Source organism: Mustela putorius, unplaced genomic scaffold (assembly GCF_011764305.1).
Source record: "Mustela putorius furo isolate JIRA1106 unplaced genomic scaffold, ASM1176430v1.1 tig00000129_pilon_pilon_pilon, whole genome shotgun sequence".
In the NCBI taxonomy this organism is placed as follows: domain Eukaryota; kingdom Metazoa; phylum Chordata; class Mammalia; order Carnivora; family Mustelidae; genus Mustela; species Mustela putorius.
In genome coordinates, this window is record NW_025421290.1 from 22809048 (window position 1) to 22828316 (window position 19269).

The 19269-nt window shown below is 48.3% G+C and overlaps 1 protein-coding gene across 3 annotated transcripts in view; it reads right to left on the reverse strand.

The window, feature by feature from the left end:
* SLC8A3 (solute carrier family 8 member A3) overlaps positions 1-19269 on the reverse strand; it is a 136776-nt gene that overhangs the window by 108281 nt on the left and 9226 nt on the right. For all 3 annotated transcript variants that reach the window (XM_045071045.1, XM_045071036.1, XM_045071052.1), the window contains exon 2: positions 6692-8537. In XM_045071045.1, coding sequence (XP_044926980.1) covers positions 6692-8475 — 1784 coding nt within the window. In that variant the 5' untranslated portion in view covers positions 8476-8537. The remainder of the gene's footprint in view (positions 1-6691; positions 8538-19269) is intronic.

A 19269-nucleotide genomic window follows, 5' to 3' on the forward strand; every position in this document is an offset into this window, starting at 1 on the left:
TTCAACTTTATCTTCATTTCTGGATGCCCAGGGAATTTCCTACTTGGGTACCTGGCAGGTGGCAGGGATTGGAATAGAATTCCGATGAAGGGTAACCATCACACCACTGGAGACTGTCTGCCTGGTGCTTTCCTTCGTGGTCATTTAGCAAAACCCTCAAAGCATCTGATTCCGGCAAAATGCTTCTGACTTGTGCAGAATTTAAATATGGGGATTTTGCTCTATTTGCAGATCAAGGAGTTCTCGCCCTCCAACTGTCCATTACATACGACTGACTCTATGCCAAGGCTTTCTATTGTTTCTGAAAGCATAGCTCAGTTTCTCGTTTAAAAAAACAAGAAAACAAGATCTCGATTGAGCTCTAGACTCTACTACCTTCCTTGTGGAACTGACAGTGTCATAGCCAATGGGTAGAGAAGAAATCAAGGCTCATGCACCACCCAGCTACACCGATGACGTTGATGAAAGGCTAGACAGCAAGAAAGTCCTCCCCACTTACCCACCTGGCTTTGCTCCTGTCTATCATTCTTGTGAATGAACAAGGAACTGTTGACCAGAAGAACCAGAAGAACCAAAACAAAATAACTGCGGCTCATGGGAGGATATCCATCAGTATCTCTTTATTATTACTAGTAGCCTGGGGCCCAACTAGCTCCCCTCCAAGAAGGAAAGCCACTGAGGGTAATACTTCTTTGTTTCCCGCCTAGCCAGTCATGTGATCGTCTCCAATTGCCATGTTCCTATCTTCTCAAACCAACCTACGTTCTGGCCGGTGGACTCTCCAACCATGCACTGCTGCACTATCGTGTACGGGAAGGCAAGGCAGCGTGAGAAGAGCAGGGGTGGGCACACCAGGTGCTGGGCTGCATACGATCTCCGATCAAGTCGGGCAGAGGGCATGCTGAGCGGTCCAAGGCTGCCAGAAGACACTGCATCAGCCCCTCGAATTAACTTGGAAGGCTCTGGACTTGTGGAGTTTTTTTTTTTTTTTTAAGGATTTTATTTATTTATTTGACAGAGAAAGAGAGAGATCACAAGTAGGCAGAGAGAGAGGGGGAAGCAGGCTCCCTGCTGAGCAGAGAGCCCGATGAGGGGCTCGATCCCAGAACCCTGAGATCACAACCTAAGCTGAAGACAGAAGCTTTAACCCACTGAGCCACCCAGGTGCCCCAAGGACTTGTGGAGATTTTTGTAGATGTGTCCAGTTTAAGTAGACTTGGGGTGCCTTATGGATCCCAGAATTGGAATATGACCTTCTTTGACATCATCTTTGACCATTTCAGTAATTACAAAAAAAAAAAATGATCAGGATGTAAGGTCTTTCTGGGCACACTATCCAAAGCTTCTGCTAAGAAGGCCACATAGCCTTTCACCACTCCTGTGGGCCCAGAAGGGAAAGCACTAGAGTTGAGCAGCCCTATCTGATATGTTCCCTCGTACTATTAAGTACTCCATTCCACAGCTGGCTGAGCTATAAATTCCCTTCATCAGGACCACTCGGAGCCACAGACGGAGCTCCTCTGTGAGTCCCATGAAGCCATGGGTCCTGGTAACCCACTGTTTACCATTGTCTGGAGAGCGATCTCGTTACCGGAAGTCAGGCACTGGGGGCAGAAGGAAAGTTAAAGGAAGGGATGCCGCCTGAGGGAGCATGACCATGACCTCCACCCTGCTCCTACCCTCACTAACCTTGCAGGCTGTGACTCTTTTCAAGCCCAGAAGGGCATTCTAGGGTCAAATAATCTCCCCGATGGCAAGGGAAGAGACTGTCCAAACACCCTGCTGAGCCAAAGAGAAAGAAAAGGCCTACTGTGTTCCAGTTAATTTGGAGAAGATGCAAACTGTCCTGGAGCATGCCAGATTTTGATGGAAAGATTCCCCGGGGTGGAAACTTTACAGAGAAAGCACACCTGGAAGAGAATGGCCTGCAGAATTTTGAAAGATTGTCATTATTTCATGGAACAAGGTCCCGTCTACAAGTTACCAGCACTGTCTAAAAGACATCCCAGCTATGCTTGTCACACCTTTTCTCAGGAAGAGATCTCGAAGACAGTGGTTGGTTTTTGGTGTTTTTTTTTTTAAATTTCTATGGGTTCACTATTTTTCTTCCTAAACAGTCTCAAGGTGAGCCAAGAGATTAAAAATAGTCCATAATATGTTATTATTCTAAGTTAGGATATTAGTCATATCATACCGTTGGATCTGTACTTCCCGAGCACCTTTCCAAAGTTAACATTGTTCCGATGGATAAAAATAAGAAAGTCCAAACTGGGAGGGGGAGACGTTAAATCAGTAGGCTCCAAAAAGACCTCGCCAGCTCTAACTTTCTAACCTGTCTAGCTGTGTGATATCGGACAAGTCACTTTCCCTCTCTGAATCTCAGCTTCATAATTTAGAACAGCGGGAGGTCAGATACCTTCAGGATTTAACATTCTAATTGGACGGGAAGCTATGAGGCACAGCTAATATGCTCTTCTCTTCCACAGAGGCCTATGCCATTTAATTGTGCTAGATTTTGGCTTTTGCCTCTTTGACACTGGAGATTCTGAGTATTCTCAGAGAGAGACCCCAAAGGTCTGTGAGCTGCAATATTCTGTTATTCTGCAGAAACACCCCGTGAGTCTGGGATACAGGAGCAGATGCAGGTTTAGGGAGCGAGATGAACGGGCCAGCAGCACACCCGTGTATCTCCATGAGGTTTTGTTATTGTTTGCAGGAGGCTGTAATTCTAAGGAGGTACTGTAGTGGTAGTCACAGAGGTGGGGATTCTTCTAGATCATTAAGATGTCAACAGGCTCTCTCTCAAATGTCAAGCGTTTATTGGATTGTGGGATTAAGGGCGTCAGGCGCCCACCCCCGCTCTGTCTGCTTCACTGCCACGTCCTCCGCGAAGGTTGCTGTAGAAGCTTCTGTGGTGTCACACACACAGCGGACAGCTTTCATTTCTCTTTTATTGAGCGTCTCTCAACCAGAGCACTTCTCCCAGTGTTTTGATCTGTCTGCATACCTAGTAGCCTCTTCACTGGAGAAGATGCTTGAGAGCTGAAATGCCCGTCTGTCCTATTCATGTATCTATCTCTGTCCCCAGGAATGCATCTGGTACATAGCAGACATCTCATAAGTGTTTGTTGAATGACTGAGCACCTTCGATGAGCAGGCACGGGGTGCAGGTGCGTTGTCTTCATGTTTGCACGTATGCTTACCACTCCCCTGCAGGAGAAAGAGCGCTGTTCCTGACATTCCAACTGAGTATCTAGGGCCTGGACAGGTGAAATGACTTGTTCAAGTTACACAGCTGGGGAGTGACAGGTGCACATCTGTGTGTCAGACCTCAGAGTTCATGGGTTTCCTATCCTCCCATGGTGCTAAGGACATCTTTGAAGAAGTAAAGCCTAAAACCAAACAACTGAATTCATAGCCCAATGGTATCGGCAGAGCACAGGCCTGGTTCCAACCTGAGTAGGTTTTTAGAAGCCCTTACTGAGGGCGACACTGCCAGCGCTCCCAAGCTTGGTGAGCAAAGCAAATTACGGGGAGAGGGAGGGACTGGAAGGTGGAAGTGCTCCAGGCCTCACCCAGCTTCCGGCTAGGTACGTCGGGGGTTTCCATTTCAGCCTCCAGACTAGTGCTACAACCAGCAAGGTCTCAGCAGAAGCCGGGTTCTGGCTAAGCTGGAGTCCCGAGCTGGAACTGGAATGCAAGCCTTCCTGATTCAGTTAAGCAAGTCCTCGGAAAGGCCACTTTCCCTCCCTGGTCTCAGGGTTTGGCCCAGGGATTTTAGAGCATTTCAGCTCTAAGCTGGGACCAAAGGCATCAGGAGCTTGTTAGAAACGCCGGATCTCGGGCCCTTCTCTCAACCTTTTGAACTGTAATCTGCGTTTTAGCAAGCGTCCTGGATGGTTCAGAAGCACGTTAAAATTTGAGAAACACTCCTCTAGAAGTTATTCTAAGTTCTTTTCTGGCTCTAATATTTTAGGAATCTGGATTAGGAATCTTTACAGTCACCCCAAAACCAGCAAGTTAATGAATTAGGGTCACAGAGCAATCCAAGTAGCCCAATCATCTCAACAGTGTCTTCTAAAGAATATTGTTAACTCACTGATATTATTATTAATGGCCTATTAATTTCCTAAGTACCTACCATATACAAACAACACAGCATACAGTATCTTGAATCATCACGACAGCCTTGCAAGAGAAATCGTATTATCCCTACTTTACCAATGAGGAAATAATCTCATAAATTAATAAAATTTCCCCTGGCTAACTGGAGAAATCAGAACTAGAACCAGAATCATAACCCAGAGTATTTACAGCCCATGCTTTTTCCGGTACCTCCCACTGCCTCTCCCAAAATCATAACCTAAAGTAAGAAGGGTAGAGCTGCAATGCAAAGACAGGTGACTAGCAGGTTATGGACTCATTCTTCTGCAATGAAGAAAACCAAAAAGGTAGGCTAAGGTCTACTCATGCCTAAAAAATAGCTGGCAACCTAGCCTGTTCCCTGAGCCCTGGAAGAGCTGGGCCCGCATGGCAGACGTGTGGAGCTCGAGCTACATTTAAAACTGCTATCAGAAGGGATCATTCAGAAGCCCATTTACACCAAGATATTAATCAAGCCGAAAACACAAATAGGCTTAAGGAAGGGTTAGTCATACTCAGAGATCCAAAGTACACAACTGTTAATGGGACAAAGAAATGGGGTGCCAAGCTTCTGACCTGTCCAAAAGGACTCTTCAGTGCCTGTGATAGGTAGGTACCGAATTCGAGAAACCACTAGTCCCTCAAATCACAGTCAGTGCTGGAGTTTTGATGTCATTTAACACCCAAAAATAACCTCTTACATACTGACGTTGCCATAAACACAAGAAGTTGCATGGAGTCTGTCTTCCCAACAAGGGCTGTCCTTCATTTGTATGTAGAAACCCTCTCTCCAGAGCATACAGAAATGGGCAGTTGGACAGTATTCTCCAGAAGATGTAGGTTTTTACTTGGGTAAACGAATGATTATCCCTCCCAGCGAAACGACTACACAGAGCTCTAATCAATCAATTTGTCAATGGCTATTTCACTTCAAGAGACAGTATCCCTGTTCCATATCTGGCTGGTACAAATAGGACCTATTTGCTGGGTACCCATGTCTATGGTACAGAAAGTCCTAGAGTTGGGCAGGATCCACAAAAAGATCCGACCCTGCCTCCAGGCAAGGAAAGTATGGTTGTTCTGACTTTGCAGATGAGAGAGTTTAGTTCTCAAGCCGAGACTAAACGTCTTGCCCAGAGTCACGTTATCAGGAAAAGACTGAGGGAGGACAAGAGCACAGTCCCCGGGGGGGGGGCTCACTCCACTCTACTGTCAGCACCTCCCAACCCCTTGGGCGCCCTGCCCCCTGCCTGGGCCTGGAGGAAGTGCTTCTGAGACTCCTCCCCCTCAGTCTTAGGGGCTCCCCTCTCTGTGTGTTCCATTCTTCATTCTCCTTCAAGTTGTATGTTTTCATTTCCCACTCCCAGTGTCTTTAGCAGTCTCTTGGAGCAGTTTGACATCCCCCCTTCCTAGATGCCCCCTTTGTACTTCACGCCCCCTCCTGCAATGGCTTCTTGCTTGTGGATATGAGCAGGAATTCAGAGACAAGTTCCCGCCCTCCCCTTGGCCACCCTGGAAAGACTGGCTTCCCGTAAGCTGCAAATTCTGGGGAAAGTCATTCTGTTTCTTCTTCATCTGAGAAAAACAAAACCAAAACAAAACAAAACAAAATGAATCCCAGAACACCTAGTACAGGAAGGTTCATTGGGGAGTGCTCTTACAGTGATCAAGGTCATGGAAGTGCAAACACACACCATGTCTGAAGGGCGAAATGGGCCATGAACCTGAGAAGTCTTCTGGGAGAATTCTAGACCATGAAAAGAGATGACCACACCAAAGGTGTATTTTCTCCCGCAATTCCCAAGAGGTGCCTGCTATGTTCCTTAGTCAGATTCTAGAGCTCACACCTGGGTCCAAAGACAGGTGGCCACTGCTCTGGGAGTTCTGCTTCTGCAAGATGTGTCCCGTACCCAAGCCATACTGACTCATCTTACCTAGCCTGGGCAAGTCTCATACCATAAAACAGCCTACAGGCATTTACAGAGATTGCCAAGTTTCAACCAACCTTGCAATTTCCAAATTGAAGGAGAGATGCCTGAAATATGGTTATAAAATACAACCTCATGATGGCCCTGGGGGGAAAAAAACCAGTGCCACTTGCTTCCCCGAGGATGCCCTGATTGGGCTGGCTCTGCCTCAGGATGGAAAGGCTCAGCCTCAAGGCTCACACGAGCCTCTGGTGTGAGGAGGGGAGGAAGGAGAGAACCAACGGGCCTCCTAGCTCCTGCTTAGTCACAAGAATTCTCCAAAACCTGACATCAAAACTTCTGTCGCCCCACATCTCCACTGGCCATATCATTCTGAGTTCCAGTGGACGGATTGTTCTGCATCCTTCGATCCTGCCAGGGAATTCCCTGCCCAGAGACCATTTAAAGTGAGAAAACCGAAGGAAGGTCTGGAAATGGACCCTGCCGGGGGTGCCTGCTGAAAATCCTGCACACCTGTGCTGGGACCCAAGTTTGACATTGACACGATATGAGGAAAAACTGTAAGGAGAGAAAGAGATGGCAAGGGATGGAGGGGGCTAGAATATGGAAAGGTTACTTACACTGTTTCATCATTCTTGAACTCCAGCTCCCCGTACGTGTCTTCAAAATCCTCACCACCACCCTTGGCTGTCCCCTCTACTGTCCTAAAGGGGACGATTACCGTGCCCCGGGCACCTGATGTCCGCAGAACCTTGACCTCCAAGACACCGATACTCTCGCTGACATGAATAGTGTCACATTCAAACGTGAAAATGCCTGCATGGTCATCATCCAAAATGGTGACTGTGGCCACATAAGGGGATACCAGGATGGCCCGGGGCAATGGAAGATTATTGAGGACTATCGGAGGGATCCCCTCCTCCAGCTGCTCCTCCTCTACACGGACGTTGCTCAACCTCACAAAAAAGTGTTCATCCTCCTCGAAGATGTCATCGTCAATGATGCCCACCGAGAACTCCTTCTGGGTCTCTCCTGGCTTCAGAACCACAGTGCCCTCTGTGAACTCATAGTCCGCCCCGGCATTGGCAGAACCATCCTCTGTTTTGTAGTCCACGTACACGGTCTTGGACATGTCCCCCCCTTTCCTCACCACCGTCAGGAGGACGGCCCCGCAGTTCTCCAGGCACTGGTATGAGCACGGGTCAAAGAAGACCTTTGAGACAAAGTCCTCAGGCTCATTGGTGTGCACCTCATTGATGCTGGAGGCCTTCTTGGCTTGTTCCGCCGCGTGCTTCTTCAGGACATTGCCTGCGCCGGTCATCATACGGGTAGCTTGGATCCGGTAGAAGGCACGACTCTTCTGTTGATGGGAAAGAGCGTAGTAATTGGCCATCTCCACCAGCTGATCTAAGTCCTTCTCTGGGTGTTTCTGCTTCAGATCCTTGAGAATCCGGATCATCTCCCTGCGGGACTCATCTACTTCCTTCCCTTCCACAGGCACCAGGTTCCCGTCCAGGAAGTGGGAATTCATCATTTTTCCATCCATCTCAATGCCCTTGGGGTGGTCGCCCTCTGTCTCTATGATAATTGCTCGGTGTTTGTCTGTGCGATACTTTTTGTGCATGTATTTGTAGAAGAGCAGTCGCCTATCTGCCACCCAGGCCAGAAGGACACACACGGGGAAGAAGGAGAGAGTGAGGAGGCCTTCCCAAACCTGAACCACACCAGGGGAGAAGACTGCCAGGATCATATAGAGCCAGATGTAGGCGAAGATGCTCCAAGCAGCAGTGATGAGGAAGACTCGCAGGTGCTTGATCTTGCGAGTCTCTCCATCGGGGATCACATAGACGCAGATGCCAATGATGATGAACATGTTAAAGGCTGCACTGCCCACGATGGTAGAAGGTCCCAGATCGCCAGCAATGAACCCATGACCACACACCTCAATTAAAGAGAGAAGGATCTCAGGAGCAGAGGAACCCAAGGCCATCAGGGTCAGGTTGGAGACCGTTTCATTCCAGATCCGAATCGTCGTTGTGCTGGTCTCTCCATTGGGCTTTTTGATAGTCACCTCTCTCTCTTGGGAAGTGATGACTTCAATAGATGCCATAAAGCGGTCAGCAATGATGGACACCCCAAGGAACATGTATATCAGGGCCACAAAATAGACAATGACCCTGGCAATCTTGTCCCCAAGGGAAGGGTTCTCCGGATACCAGATTGGCAGGATGACACCCTCCTTGCAGTCCGATGACTCGGAACAGGACTCATTGTTCTGCCCTGTGCTGGGCACCTCCCCTGAGCCACCAGCCTCTGCCCGAAGACCATTCAGGAAGAGCACAAAAGTAATCAGCCCAAAATGGAGGAAGGCAGAGGTGAGAGGCTGCAACCTTAACCACGCCATACACGAGATTTAGCCGCTGGCTTCCACTGCAGCACCAATGGTCCTCCTGACAGGCCAGAGACCTAGAAAAGACCAGAGAGGCAGGGAAAGGCATGAGAAAAAGGGGGACAGCAAATGGCAGGTTCCCACCAATACAAATTGATGTTTCACCTTGAGCGACATATTGCACTAACATATGGGGCAGTCTCTCACTCGGAAAAAAAGATGTCAATGGGAGGCACGAATAGCGACTCTGTCCGCAGGACCATCTGGTGGAGACTCAGTGAAAAATGGCTTAAAAGAGCTGGGAATGTTGGTAATGAAAACATAAGTGATACCCTTCCAGTCCTGTCTCCAAACCCCACTGTTATCCGCAAGAGTTCTCAAGAATCAACTGAAAATAGGCCAAGCATGACCCAAATCTTCATTCCTTGTAGTGTTTCTAGGGTTTGGGGGCTTCTTCCCCGCCCCCCCACTGTTGTCATACTCAAGAATTCTGCATGACATACGTGTGCCAGAAGAGTACAGATGGAGCTGAACTTTTCTCATGGGTTACTCCCCCGGAAATAGAACACATCACTCTGCATGCAATTGAGCCCACTTGGGAAAAACTTCTTCCCCGAATGCAAAACTTCTACAAGCAAGCTGTAATTCTGACATTTCTTGGGAAATCAAGAGGACAGACAGTGTCGCGATGCTCCCTGCAGGATAGCTAAACCAAGGCCCCCATCAGCTGTGCTCAAGCCCCAGTCCACAGCCTCCTTAGCCCTCTAGCAAAACATTCTTATGGGACCATCGAGACACTCAGTTACAGGAAGATGAAAATCAGCCAGCCACTCAAATTCCAAACCCAGACACTGAAAGGGCCAAGTGATAGAAATCACTATTAATAAAACATGCAAGTGGCTCTCGAATGCGTTTTTTTAAAACTCAAGGCAAGATTTGGGGGTGAAATGCAGCCCCACCTGCTGGCTGGGACCACTAAGAGGTGAGCATGAATTCAAGAGAATGGGAAGAAATTCAGCAGAAACTATGAGTTCATCTTTCCAATCACTGCCTCATTCAGATTCAACGAGAATGCACATAACCATGCCATAGCTTTAAAAAACAAAAAGCTATTTGCCCATTACCTCTGCTACAGCCCTGCGGGGTTCCTTGAGTAACAGAAGCATGCTAATATCATCTGCACAGCACCTTACAGGGTTTCAGGTCCTGTCCCCTGTCTCCACTGCTTCCCATCTCAGAAAATAGCACCTCCATCCGCCGGGTTATGCGTGCTGGGCAATGAGTGTTGTTCATTTCCAGTCCTCCCTTTCACTCCTGTCCCTTGTCTACTCAGCACCCAGACTCTCCCCTCATCTCTACAAGCACCGTCAGAGCCGCCATCACCCCTCACTTCGTGAATCTACTGCAGTGACCTCCTCACTGAACTCCCCACTCCAATTCTCACCCTTCCCCCACTTCATTTCCTTATACAGCAACAGTCATCTTTTCTAAAAAAAACCCAGACCTATACTGTCATGTCCCTATTTGAAGCCCTGCTGTAGATTCCTCTTATCCCCCCACTTTTTTTTTTAAGATTTTATTCATTTATTTGACACACAGAGAGAGTATAGGCAGAGGGAGAGGCAGGCAGAGGGAGAGGGAGAAGCAGGCTCCCCGATGAGCAAGGAGCCCAATGTGGGGCTGGATCCCAGCACCCTGGGATCATGTCCTGAGCTGAAGGCAGATGTTAAACCACCTGAGCTACCCAGGTGCCCCAGTTCCTTTTATTCTTAATAGAAAGACTCTTTACTGGGGCACCTGGGTGGCTCAGTGGGTTTAGCCTCTGCCTTCGGCTCAGGTCATGATCTCGGGGTCCCGGGATCGAGTCCCCCATCGGGCTCTCTGCTTGCCTCTCTGCCTACTTGTGATCTCTCTCTGTCAAATAAATAAATAAAATCTTTAAAAAAAAAGACAAATAATAAATAAAAAAAGAAAGACTCTTTCCTGTAACCTATGAAGTCTCCTCTCCCCTTTCATCTTCTGCCCCTCTCATTCCTACCATATTTCAGCAACAGTGGCTTCATATCAGGCCCTGGAGATAACCAAGTTATTTTCTACCTCAGGACCTTTGCACACAACACCAACCACATGTGCCTGAAATGAGCATTTCTCCTTGGTACCCACACTCTTAACAATGCTTTAGATCTCAGCGTAAGTGTCACTGTCCCAGAAAAAATTATCCTCACTCCTTAAGATGGTCAACTTTCTCTGTTATGTCCTCTCATCACACTCGACTTTCCTTCACAGCAGTTTTAAAACTGAAATTAGATATTTACGGGATTATATAATTAATGTCTAGCTCAGCCATTAAACTCTGAATGAAATCAAGGCAAAGACTATGTTTATTCTGTTTATCTTGGTATCCTAAATAGTCAATTAGTAAGTGCTCAGTAAATGGATGTTTTTGGAACAAATAAATACAGCCACTAAGGAAGCTTCTTCGGTGCTATCAGCTGAGTTGTGTCCCCTCCCCACAACTCATATGTTGAACCCTTAGGCTCCAGTGTGACTATATTGGGAGACAGGGCTTTCAGGAGATAGTTAAAGTTAAATGAGGGTATAAGAGTTGGTTCTACTCTGATAGGATTGATGGCTTTACAAGAAGAGGAAAAGAGAGAGCGCTCTCTCCCCCACCACACGGTGAGAAAGTGGCCATTGGCAAGCGAGGAAGAGAGCTCTCACCAGAAAATGAATTGGCCAGCACCTTGATCTTGGACACTGCAGCCTCCAGAACTGTGAGAAAATAAATTTCTATTGTTTAAGATGCCTAGTCTATGGCATTATTACAGCTGCCTGAGCTGAGTAATACACTCAGACATCGGCCTTCTTTAAAGCCACTTTATGACCCGAATTACAGCCATTTGCTTCAGGAAAAAATAGATCTCACAGACAAATCCTGATGAGATTTCAGAGGCTATGTATGACCTCTCAAAATCCCCAAGGCTGGTACTCAAAGAGAAATTCCCCTCAGGACACCGTGCGCCCGGGTGCATACTGTAATCATGAAGGCCTCCCTTCCAAAGAGCTCCGTGGATTAACTTGGTTTCATATTCCCCAGAATGGCAGCCCAGTGCTGAGGCCACCTTCCCCTTAGTCTAGGTACCGGGCGTCATCACAGCACGTGCTCAAGGCTTGGACCTCACTCAGAAGAGGTTATGAGGCTGACGGTGGAAGAGGAGGGCGGCTGAAACTGTTTGGTATCCATGTCAGAGGCTGAAAAGTCTCTCATAATCTGCGATGTACACAGAGAACTACCCCCCACCCCCCCACACACACAGGTTTGGCACTCACCAGCCCCAGAGAATTGTGGACAGAGAAGGATCTTGGCACCCTGCCTTGACCTCTGCAAACCCTCCATTTTGTGGATTCTGATAAGCCCCATGCAGTAGGAGACAGAAGGTGGGCGCAGCTGGAGCAGCTCTGGGATCAAGAGCCCGCCTGGTGATGGGAGATGGCAGCTGCGAGGGCCCTGCCATCCCGAAGGGGGTGAGCCATCCACAGGTTAGGGAAGAGGGCTGGCTTTCTGCAGTCAACGGACATGGAACGCAGAGGCAGTAGAGTCATCCCGACCAACAGAAGACAAGGACCCCCACTCATCTTACGTAGCACGAGAATAAGGAAGATCATGTGTCTTTGCTCTCCCAGGTCTTGCAAACACCTGTGGCAATGGGTTTCTGTAGGGAATATGCTGTCACGTGGTCAGAATTGGGGCCAACTTTAGAAAGACAGAAAATGAATGAACAGAAGGAAACGATGAAAGAGAACAAGGCAGGAATTAAGTCCTTGGAATTGAAGGTGGAAAATGGCCTGTGAATTCCCAATTGTTCCTTCTGCCCCTGCCAGGCAATGGTTTCTGTCCGAGATGGTTAGAGGGAGCGTGGACACTACGGATGACTGGGCCAATGGTCACTTTTCTGTGCTGTTACTGCTGGCCCCGGACACATCGGAGGCAGATCCCAACCTACTAGGGGTCCACCCCAGCTTCTTCAAAACCCAAATGATCTTCCGTGGTTCTTAATCAGCCCTAAGGTGTAGTCAGGGATATGACTCAGCTTGAGAATGCCAATATCACCCCAAATAATGAAGACGTTAATAACAGTCACTAACACACATAAGTGCTTAGTGTGTGCATAACACTAAACACTTCCTCACTTAATTTTCATAACGATCCTATGAGATTAGTACTATTTTTATCCCTATTTTCCATTTTGGGAAACTAAGTCTTAATTAAGTCATTTAATCAAAGTATAAAGCAAGGAAGTAGGAGGTCCAGAACTCACACACAGATGACATAAAATGTATGGCTTCAACCACTCCATTTTACTAAGATGTCCCAACTTTGTTGCAGAATGTCCGTGGCTCCCCGTCAGCTTCCAATTTTCTGTGGATTTAGAAGCAATAGCACGGACCCATCCACCCTGACAGGACAGACTGACCATTTGGCAAAGTTGCCTGGTCTCCAGGCTTCGGGGGTGTCCCGGCTGCCTGAGGGGACCTCCCAGCTGAGTATTCTCCTTCTCGCCAGTTCAAAACTCACTAAAGCCAATGGCTTGCCAGGCTTGGTACTAGATGTCAACGGGCAAAATGAACAGTAAGACACAGGCTTTGCCCCCAAAGGTACCATGCAGCAGGGGATGCACAAATATGCATTTTTACTACAGGAAGTGAACGCACAGGGGCAGAATGCTGGGGGCACATGAGGAGGGCAGTGAGCCAGCCTGGAGAGTCAGGGAGGCATTCTGAAGGAAGCGATCCTTGAAATGAGTCTTCAAGCACAAGTGAGCTTTCGTCAAGAAGAAGGAAGGACGGACTGGAGGGACGGAGGAGAAGGGGGAGGCGCAGGGAGGGGAAAGAAAGAGAAGGAAGAGGGGCATGGGGTCCAAAAGGAGAGCCTCTCTGGCAAGGAGGAAAGACATGGAGACGTGGAAAAAAGCCTGCGGTGTGCCTGCGGTTATACGGGATTCAGTGTGAGGCCGGAGGCATGACGATGAGTGCCCGGGAGACTGGACACGTAGGGAGGACTCCGTTCCTGGCAAGTCTTACATGACAGGCTGAGAAGATGCATTTCATCCGAAGGGCAGTGAAAAGCCCAAGACAGGATTTTAAACAGGAGGATGACATGGTCTGATTTGTCCTTCAGAAAACCCAATTTGGCTAAAGGGTTTAAGATGGCTGTTTGAGAGGAACAGGACTGAAGCGGGAAGATGAGCTAGACACCCACTGGAAACCGAACAGATACTGATAAAGAGGATGGGCCTGGGGTGTTTCTGCCTATGATGACCCCCGGTCCCCGTGTCATGTTCCTCCTCCTCGGCCTAACCAATGCTCCGGCTCAGCCCATGGCTTCTCATCCCTTTCCTGGATTATTTTCCAAACACCCCCAGGGCCATCTGCAAGGTGTCTGTGTCCTCAGCAGTGGCTCCTGACATCTTTTAATATCACTGGCAAATTTAATTAAAGTCACTGTTCCTCTGCTCTTCCAGATCATTAATAAAACAGTGCCACCAGGCCAGACAGAGCAAATTCTCCCTCCTGATACGCCCTCCGCTTTCTCCAATGGGAACACTGCTCCAGGCCTGTCACCAGCCTGAGTAGAGTCGTCCGGCTCTGCTTCTAAATCTGGGCCCCAGCACGGGCGTCACGGCCAATCCACGTTCAAGTTTTCAGGCTGCACTGAACGCCATGTGTCAGCCGAGTGCAAGAGCACAGTGTCTTTTCCTGCACTTCCCTGGGGTGGGGGGAGTCGGTGCCCAGTCCTCTCTGTAGCAGAGCTCCCCAGACACTCAGGAGCGACACCCTCGCACTCTCTGGAGTAGGAAAGTGGTGACCTCGGCCACTTAGGTGGTTTGACGGTCACCACAGGGCCTTGGATCCAAGGAGGAAAACACAATGATGCTGGACTAGAGGCATTATTATTTCTGTGAATCTTGATAGTGAAAGAAGATGCTATTATCCTCATGTTCTGTTTTACAGATAAGCTCATTCGAACACCTAAAGATTAAGTAATTTGCCTGCCACTGCAGGCAGCAAGTAGAAAGCAAAGCATCTGAGTACTGGCAGCACGACTTTGGGGCATCTGGAGTCACCCACTGGCTTGGGGTGTGCCCCGGGCTTGGAGCTGCCTTGAAGCACGGGCCCAGGAAGGATGGGGTAAGCCTGTCTGGGGGTGCCGTTCTCACCATGAGCTCAGAGGCTCTCCGTACTCTGGGGCAGCCTGGGGCGGTGAGGGAGCCCCAGATTTGAAAGCAGGAGCTAAGAACTGTTTTCACGAGCTATAAAATTTTAAAGAGTCCCTGCACCTCTCAGGCAATTAGCTTCCTCGTCCAGAAAACTCACGTCGGGTTGGATGATCTCCACAGGACAAAGATTCTCTGATCGCAGGGAGGCGTGTCTCTCCAAAGACAAGGAACCAAAGGGACACGTTCACGTTAGCTTGGCCCCAAGCAGTGTGAGAAACGGGCACAGAATTCAGACTCCCATGGAGCCCTCTAAAAAGAAGAGGGTAGGTGAAGTCAGGATGGTAGGAAGATGCGGACCAAGGAAAAGGCAAGGAGAGCCTACCTTTTGGACTAGCCAAACGCACATTGGATCAAATTCATTTTTTAAACAACCGCTCTTTGAATGCCCACCCCAGGCCAAGCGCTATGCTTGGGGAGTAATGCCATGAACGAGCTATGCCTTGTCCTCAACCTTAGAGTTTTTCTTCTGATAAGGGATGGAGACAAATAAGGAATTCCGGGAATCACTGGTTATGATGACGTCATGGGAAGTCCTATCTGCTCCTTGTGCAGCTCTGAGCTCCCGGGTTGGTCCCTGCACTCCTTGCTTCAAACCATGTGGGCAGTGGCTGCAATGCAGCATGGCTTCATAATATAAAGAATCCTGCAGTAGTATGTGATACGGCATTTTACAATTCTTGCTTCTCCGGTCTCATGAGATTAGCAGATGTGCCTTCCCTAGAAGTCCCTCAAGTTCTTAATGACATCCAAACCGTAGGATAACCTCACGGAACCCTGCTGACATTCTCCTAGGCACTATCACACCAGCACAGGAACCCCCCCGGGGCTGTGTCCCAGAGCAGCAGCCTCAGCCTCCTTGTGGTTTGTATAATCCACTTTTAAAATGACAACAAAAACAATAATCATATCTATTTACCAAGAGCCTACTCTACGGCCAGCATTGCATTAAGCACTTTCCCAGCTGCTACTCAATACCTAAGCAGCCCACAGTGAGACAATCATTATTGTCCATGTTAGAAATGAGGGGACTTGGGCTCAGAGATTAATAAGCCACCCAAAGACCACTAGATGAGCAAGGAGCACAGCCAGGCTATGAAGTTTGGTATGTCAACTGCCAAAATCTGTTTTCCCAACCTCAGGGGATAAAAGGGAGGTTGGAAGAGTAGGGTAAGAATCTGGAGCCCTTACATCAAGAACTGAGAGCCCCCAAAACCTCTACTTCCTTTGGAAAGCCTGCCCTGGCAATGCCCTCTTCCTCCACCTTCAAAACACCTCATTCACTTTCCTGTGTTCCTCTAACCACCCCTGAAGGACTTACACTGACCTGGACTTACAAGCTCACATGTCTATCTTCTACACTTTTTTTTTTAAGGTTTTGTTTATTTTTTGACAGAGAAAGAGCACAAGCAGGGGGAACGGCAGACAGAGGGAGAGGGAGACGCAGACTCTCTGCTAGGCGGGGAGCCTGAAGCGGGGCTTGATCCCAGGACCCCAGGATCATGACCTGAGCCGAAGGCAGATGCCTAACCACTAAGCCATCCAGGATACCCCATCTTCTACAATCTTATGGGAACCCCCTCAGGGATCTCAATGCAGTTTTTGGTAGATTGATTGATTGATTGATTTTTTAGGACAAGTGGTCATAAGCAGTGGAACTCTCTTGTTAGGGTCAAGAGGTTCAACCTGAACTGACATCCTCTCTGCCTCTAAAATTTTATGAACTCAAAGGCTCATTGATTCCATGACTCTAAGGATTACCAGACTCTGTGGAAGCCAGAGGACTTTTAGCCTCCGCAAGTCCCTGACAGATCTAGGGAGCCAGGAACAATGAGAGTGGGCTAGAGATAGGAAGAGGAGAAGTTGTGTTCTCCACTTACGTTCTGCTTCTCCCACTATAGGACCTGCAATAGCTTCTAAGTCATCCCCCAAGCTGGAGGGAGGAATGGAGTTGGGACCGCATGCTGGAGAGCCCTGTGCATTCAACTAACTTTGGAGCTCTAGAACATTCAGACATCTGGACCCTGCTCTAAACCTAAGTTTTGGACTCTCCAGGAGGGGAGCCCCAATATCTAGGTTTCTTAATTAAAAGTTCCTTACCAGATTTTGAGGTACAGTCAAGGTTGAAAAGCCTGGGAGAGAAGAGAAGGGATGCAGCCTGGCTCTGACACCAGCAGCTCAGTAATTCCAACCATTAGAGACTTTCTCTGGCCAGGAGAAGAAGTCTTGGTGTCTAGTGAGCTGACTCATGATGGGTATCCGAACGTCTTTCTATGTACTAGATAAACCACACTCCCGGACTCTCACTTTCATACCTTGCCAAGGGTATGCCTATCCACACAAGTAGATTTTCCCTTTGTCTCCCTCTAAACCTGCTGTTTGCTGGGTTTATACTTCTACTAAGGAAATGTAAAAGATCCAGAGTTCCCTTCTTTTCATGGGAAAATGATGCAACCTATCCACTTTCAGCAGGGCAGGTTCTTAGCTATTTTCACTTCCAGTGATGGGAGCTTAGGTTGGCTTGTTCACACTTTTCCTTCTGGTCTCTTAGTCTGTTCGTTCATGTGTTCATTCATTCATGCATGCACACATTTGAATGAAACCCAGTGTATGCGTCACAGGTTGATTTTCACGGAATTATGGTGAGGAAGTTACTCAGATTTACTCTGATTTATACCTTCATTTTTTTTTGCACACTCAAAAAATAAAAATTAAAAGTTCCTAGAGGGTAGGAATTTGTATCTGTTTTGGTATTTCTGTATCCCCAGTGTCTATCTCAGTGCCTGGCATATAGTAGTTACTCTGTATATATTTACTGAATGAATAGATACATTGAATAAATGGGCAAAAATAGAAGGCATAATATCCAGTGATTTCTCCCACGCTTGGCAGTGTTCAAATGGAGCAGCCCATCTGTCAGGGATGCTGGGAGCAAGGTTTTTCAAGTTTGAGTAGTATGAACGAAAAATAATCCCCTTTGAGGAGTGCTCACTTCACTGAAGAACAGTGACAGAAAACCAAATCATCACAACCAAACAAGTCCTAGACGTGGAAGCATGTGTGATGCGCCAAGAGAGTGCAGAGCAAGGCTGGCCTCGCGCTGTCTGCAGTCATCAGGGCCGGGTACATGAACCGGGTTTAAGGAATGAACTGGACTTCACCGGGTGGAAGTCAGTGCATCTCTGACAAAAAACAGAAAGCCTATGCTCATGGGCGTGAAGGAGCCTGGCGGAGCAGTGTCTGCTTCGAGAAGGGGGAGCAGTGCAGCTGAAGGGCAGGGCCCTGGGCAGAAGCTGCAGAGGCAAGCGAGGAACAGTTCATAAAAGGCCTCGTACCCCCAGCCAAGGACTTAGAGCATTATCCTGGGAGCAACCGGGAACTCCTGGCACTGATTCAATCACGGGAGGGACAAGAGTGATGGTTTTCCTTTGGACAGGAGACCTCGCGTGAGGACCATGGGGGAGCCAGGCGGGGGAAGGAGAGCAGGGCAAGACAGGAGGCAGGAAGACGGGCCCAGAGGCTCTCCCGGCACCTGAGTGCACCAGGACCGGAACCAGAACCAGAACAGACGCAGTGAGAGTGGGCCTGCGGTGGAAAGTGTAGGTGTGTGAGCTCTTTCGGAAGAAGCATCCACGGAGACCAGCGGAAAATGGGAGAGCAGTGAAAAGAGAATGAAGAGGCATAGCGAGGACCAGACCACATCAGACTTGCTGGCTGTCCCACTGGCCCTGCCACGTCTGTCCTGCATCAGGGATCTCCAAGCCAAAAGCAAGGGAGCCACACAAAACCCGCTGAACTTAGATTCATGTTTCGCATTCGGGACATCCTGCAACAGAGGAGGCCAGCAAGGATTCTGGGCTCTCCGGGAAGACAGCAAGAAGGCCCTGGAGTTCAACGAAAGCACCAGATGCTGCCCACTCGAGTCAACATGGTAGTTCTCTGTTGAGTCAGTCGTCCCGACTGTGATAAGCTCTGGAGATGGGGTGATGAGGCAGGTTTGGCCCTCCATGGACTGGTGCACGGAAAAGCACACCAGATCTGGATCTAGATGTGAGCAACGGGTTTGGGGATTTATGTGCACAGGCTGAGAGCATCCCAGAGGTGGTGGAGTTGGACTTCTCATGTCTATGTCGTGTCTGTCTCAAAGGAGCATGCAGTTTCACAGAAAAGAAAATAAACTCGTGACCACACTGTCCTTCTGAAATACTGTTAGCTAGAACAATGAAAAGAATTTTTTAAAGACCCAAAATATTGAGAGGAACTCAAATCCTAGAGTGACTAAAAGAAAGCCCGATTCTGTTCATTGACTCACGAAAAAAGTATTTGTCGAGCCCTTACTAGGTGTCCATCACAGTTATAGGCTTCACTTCTGCCTGGAAGTGTTCTCAAATGTATTGAGCAGCAATTAGGTGTCCCAGTCTGCTCTAGCTACTGGGGATTCAATATTATATCTCTTACCTAGATTCCTGCAATAGTTACTGATTTTGCCCCTTCTCTTGTGGTCTATTTTCCACAAGACAGCCAAAAAGTTCTT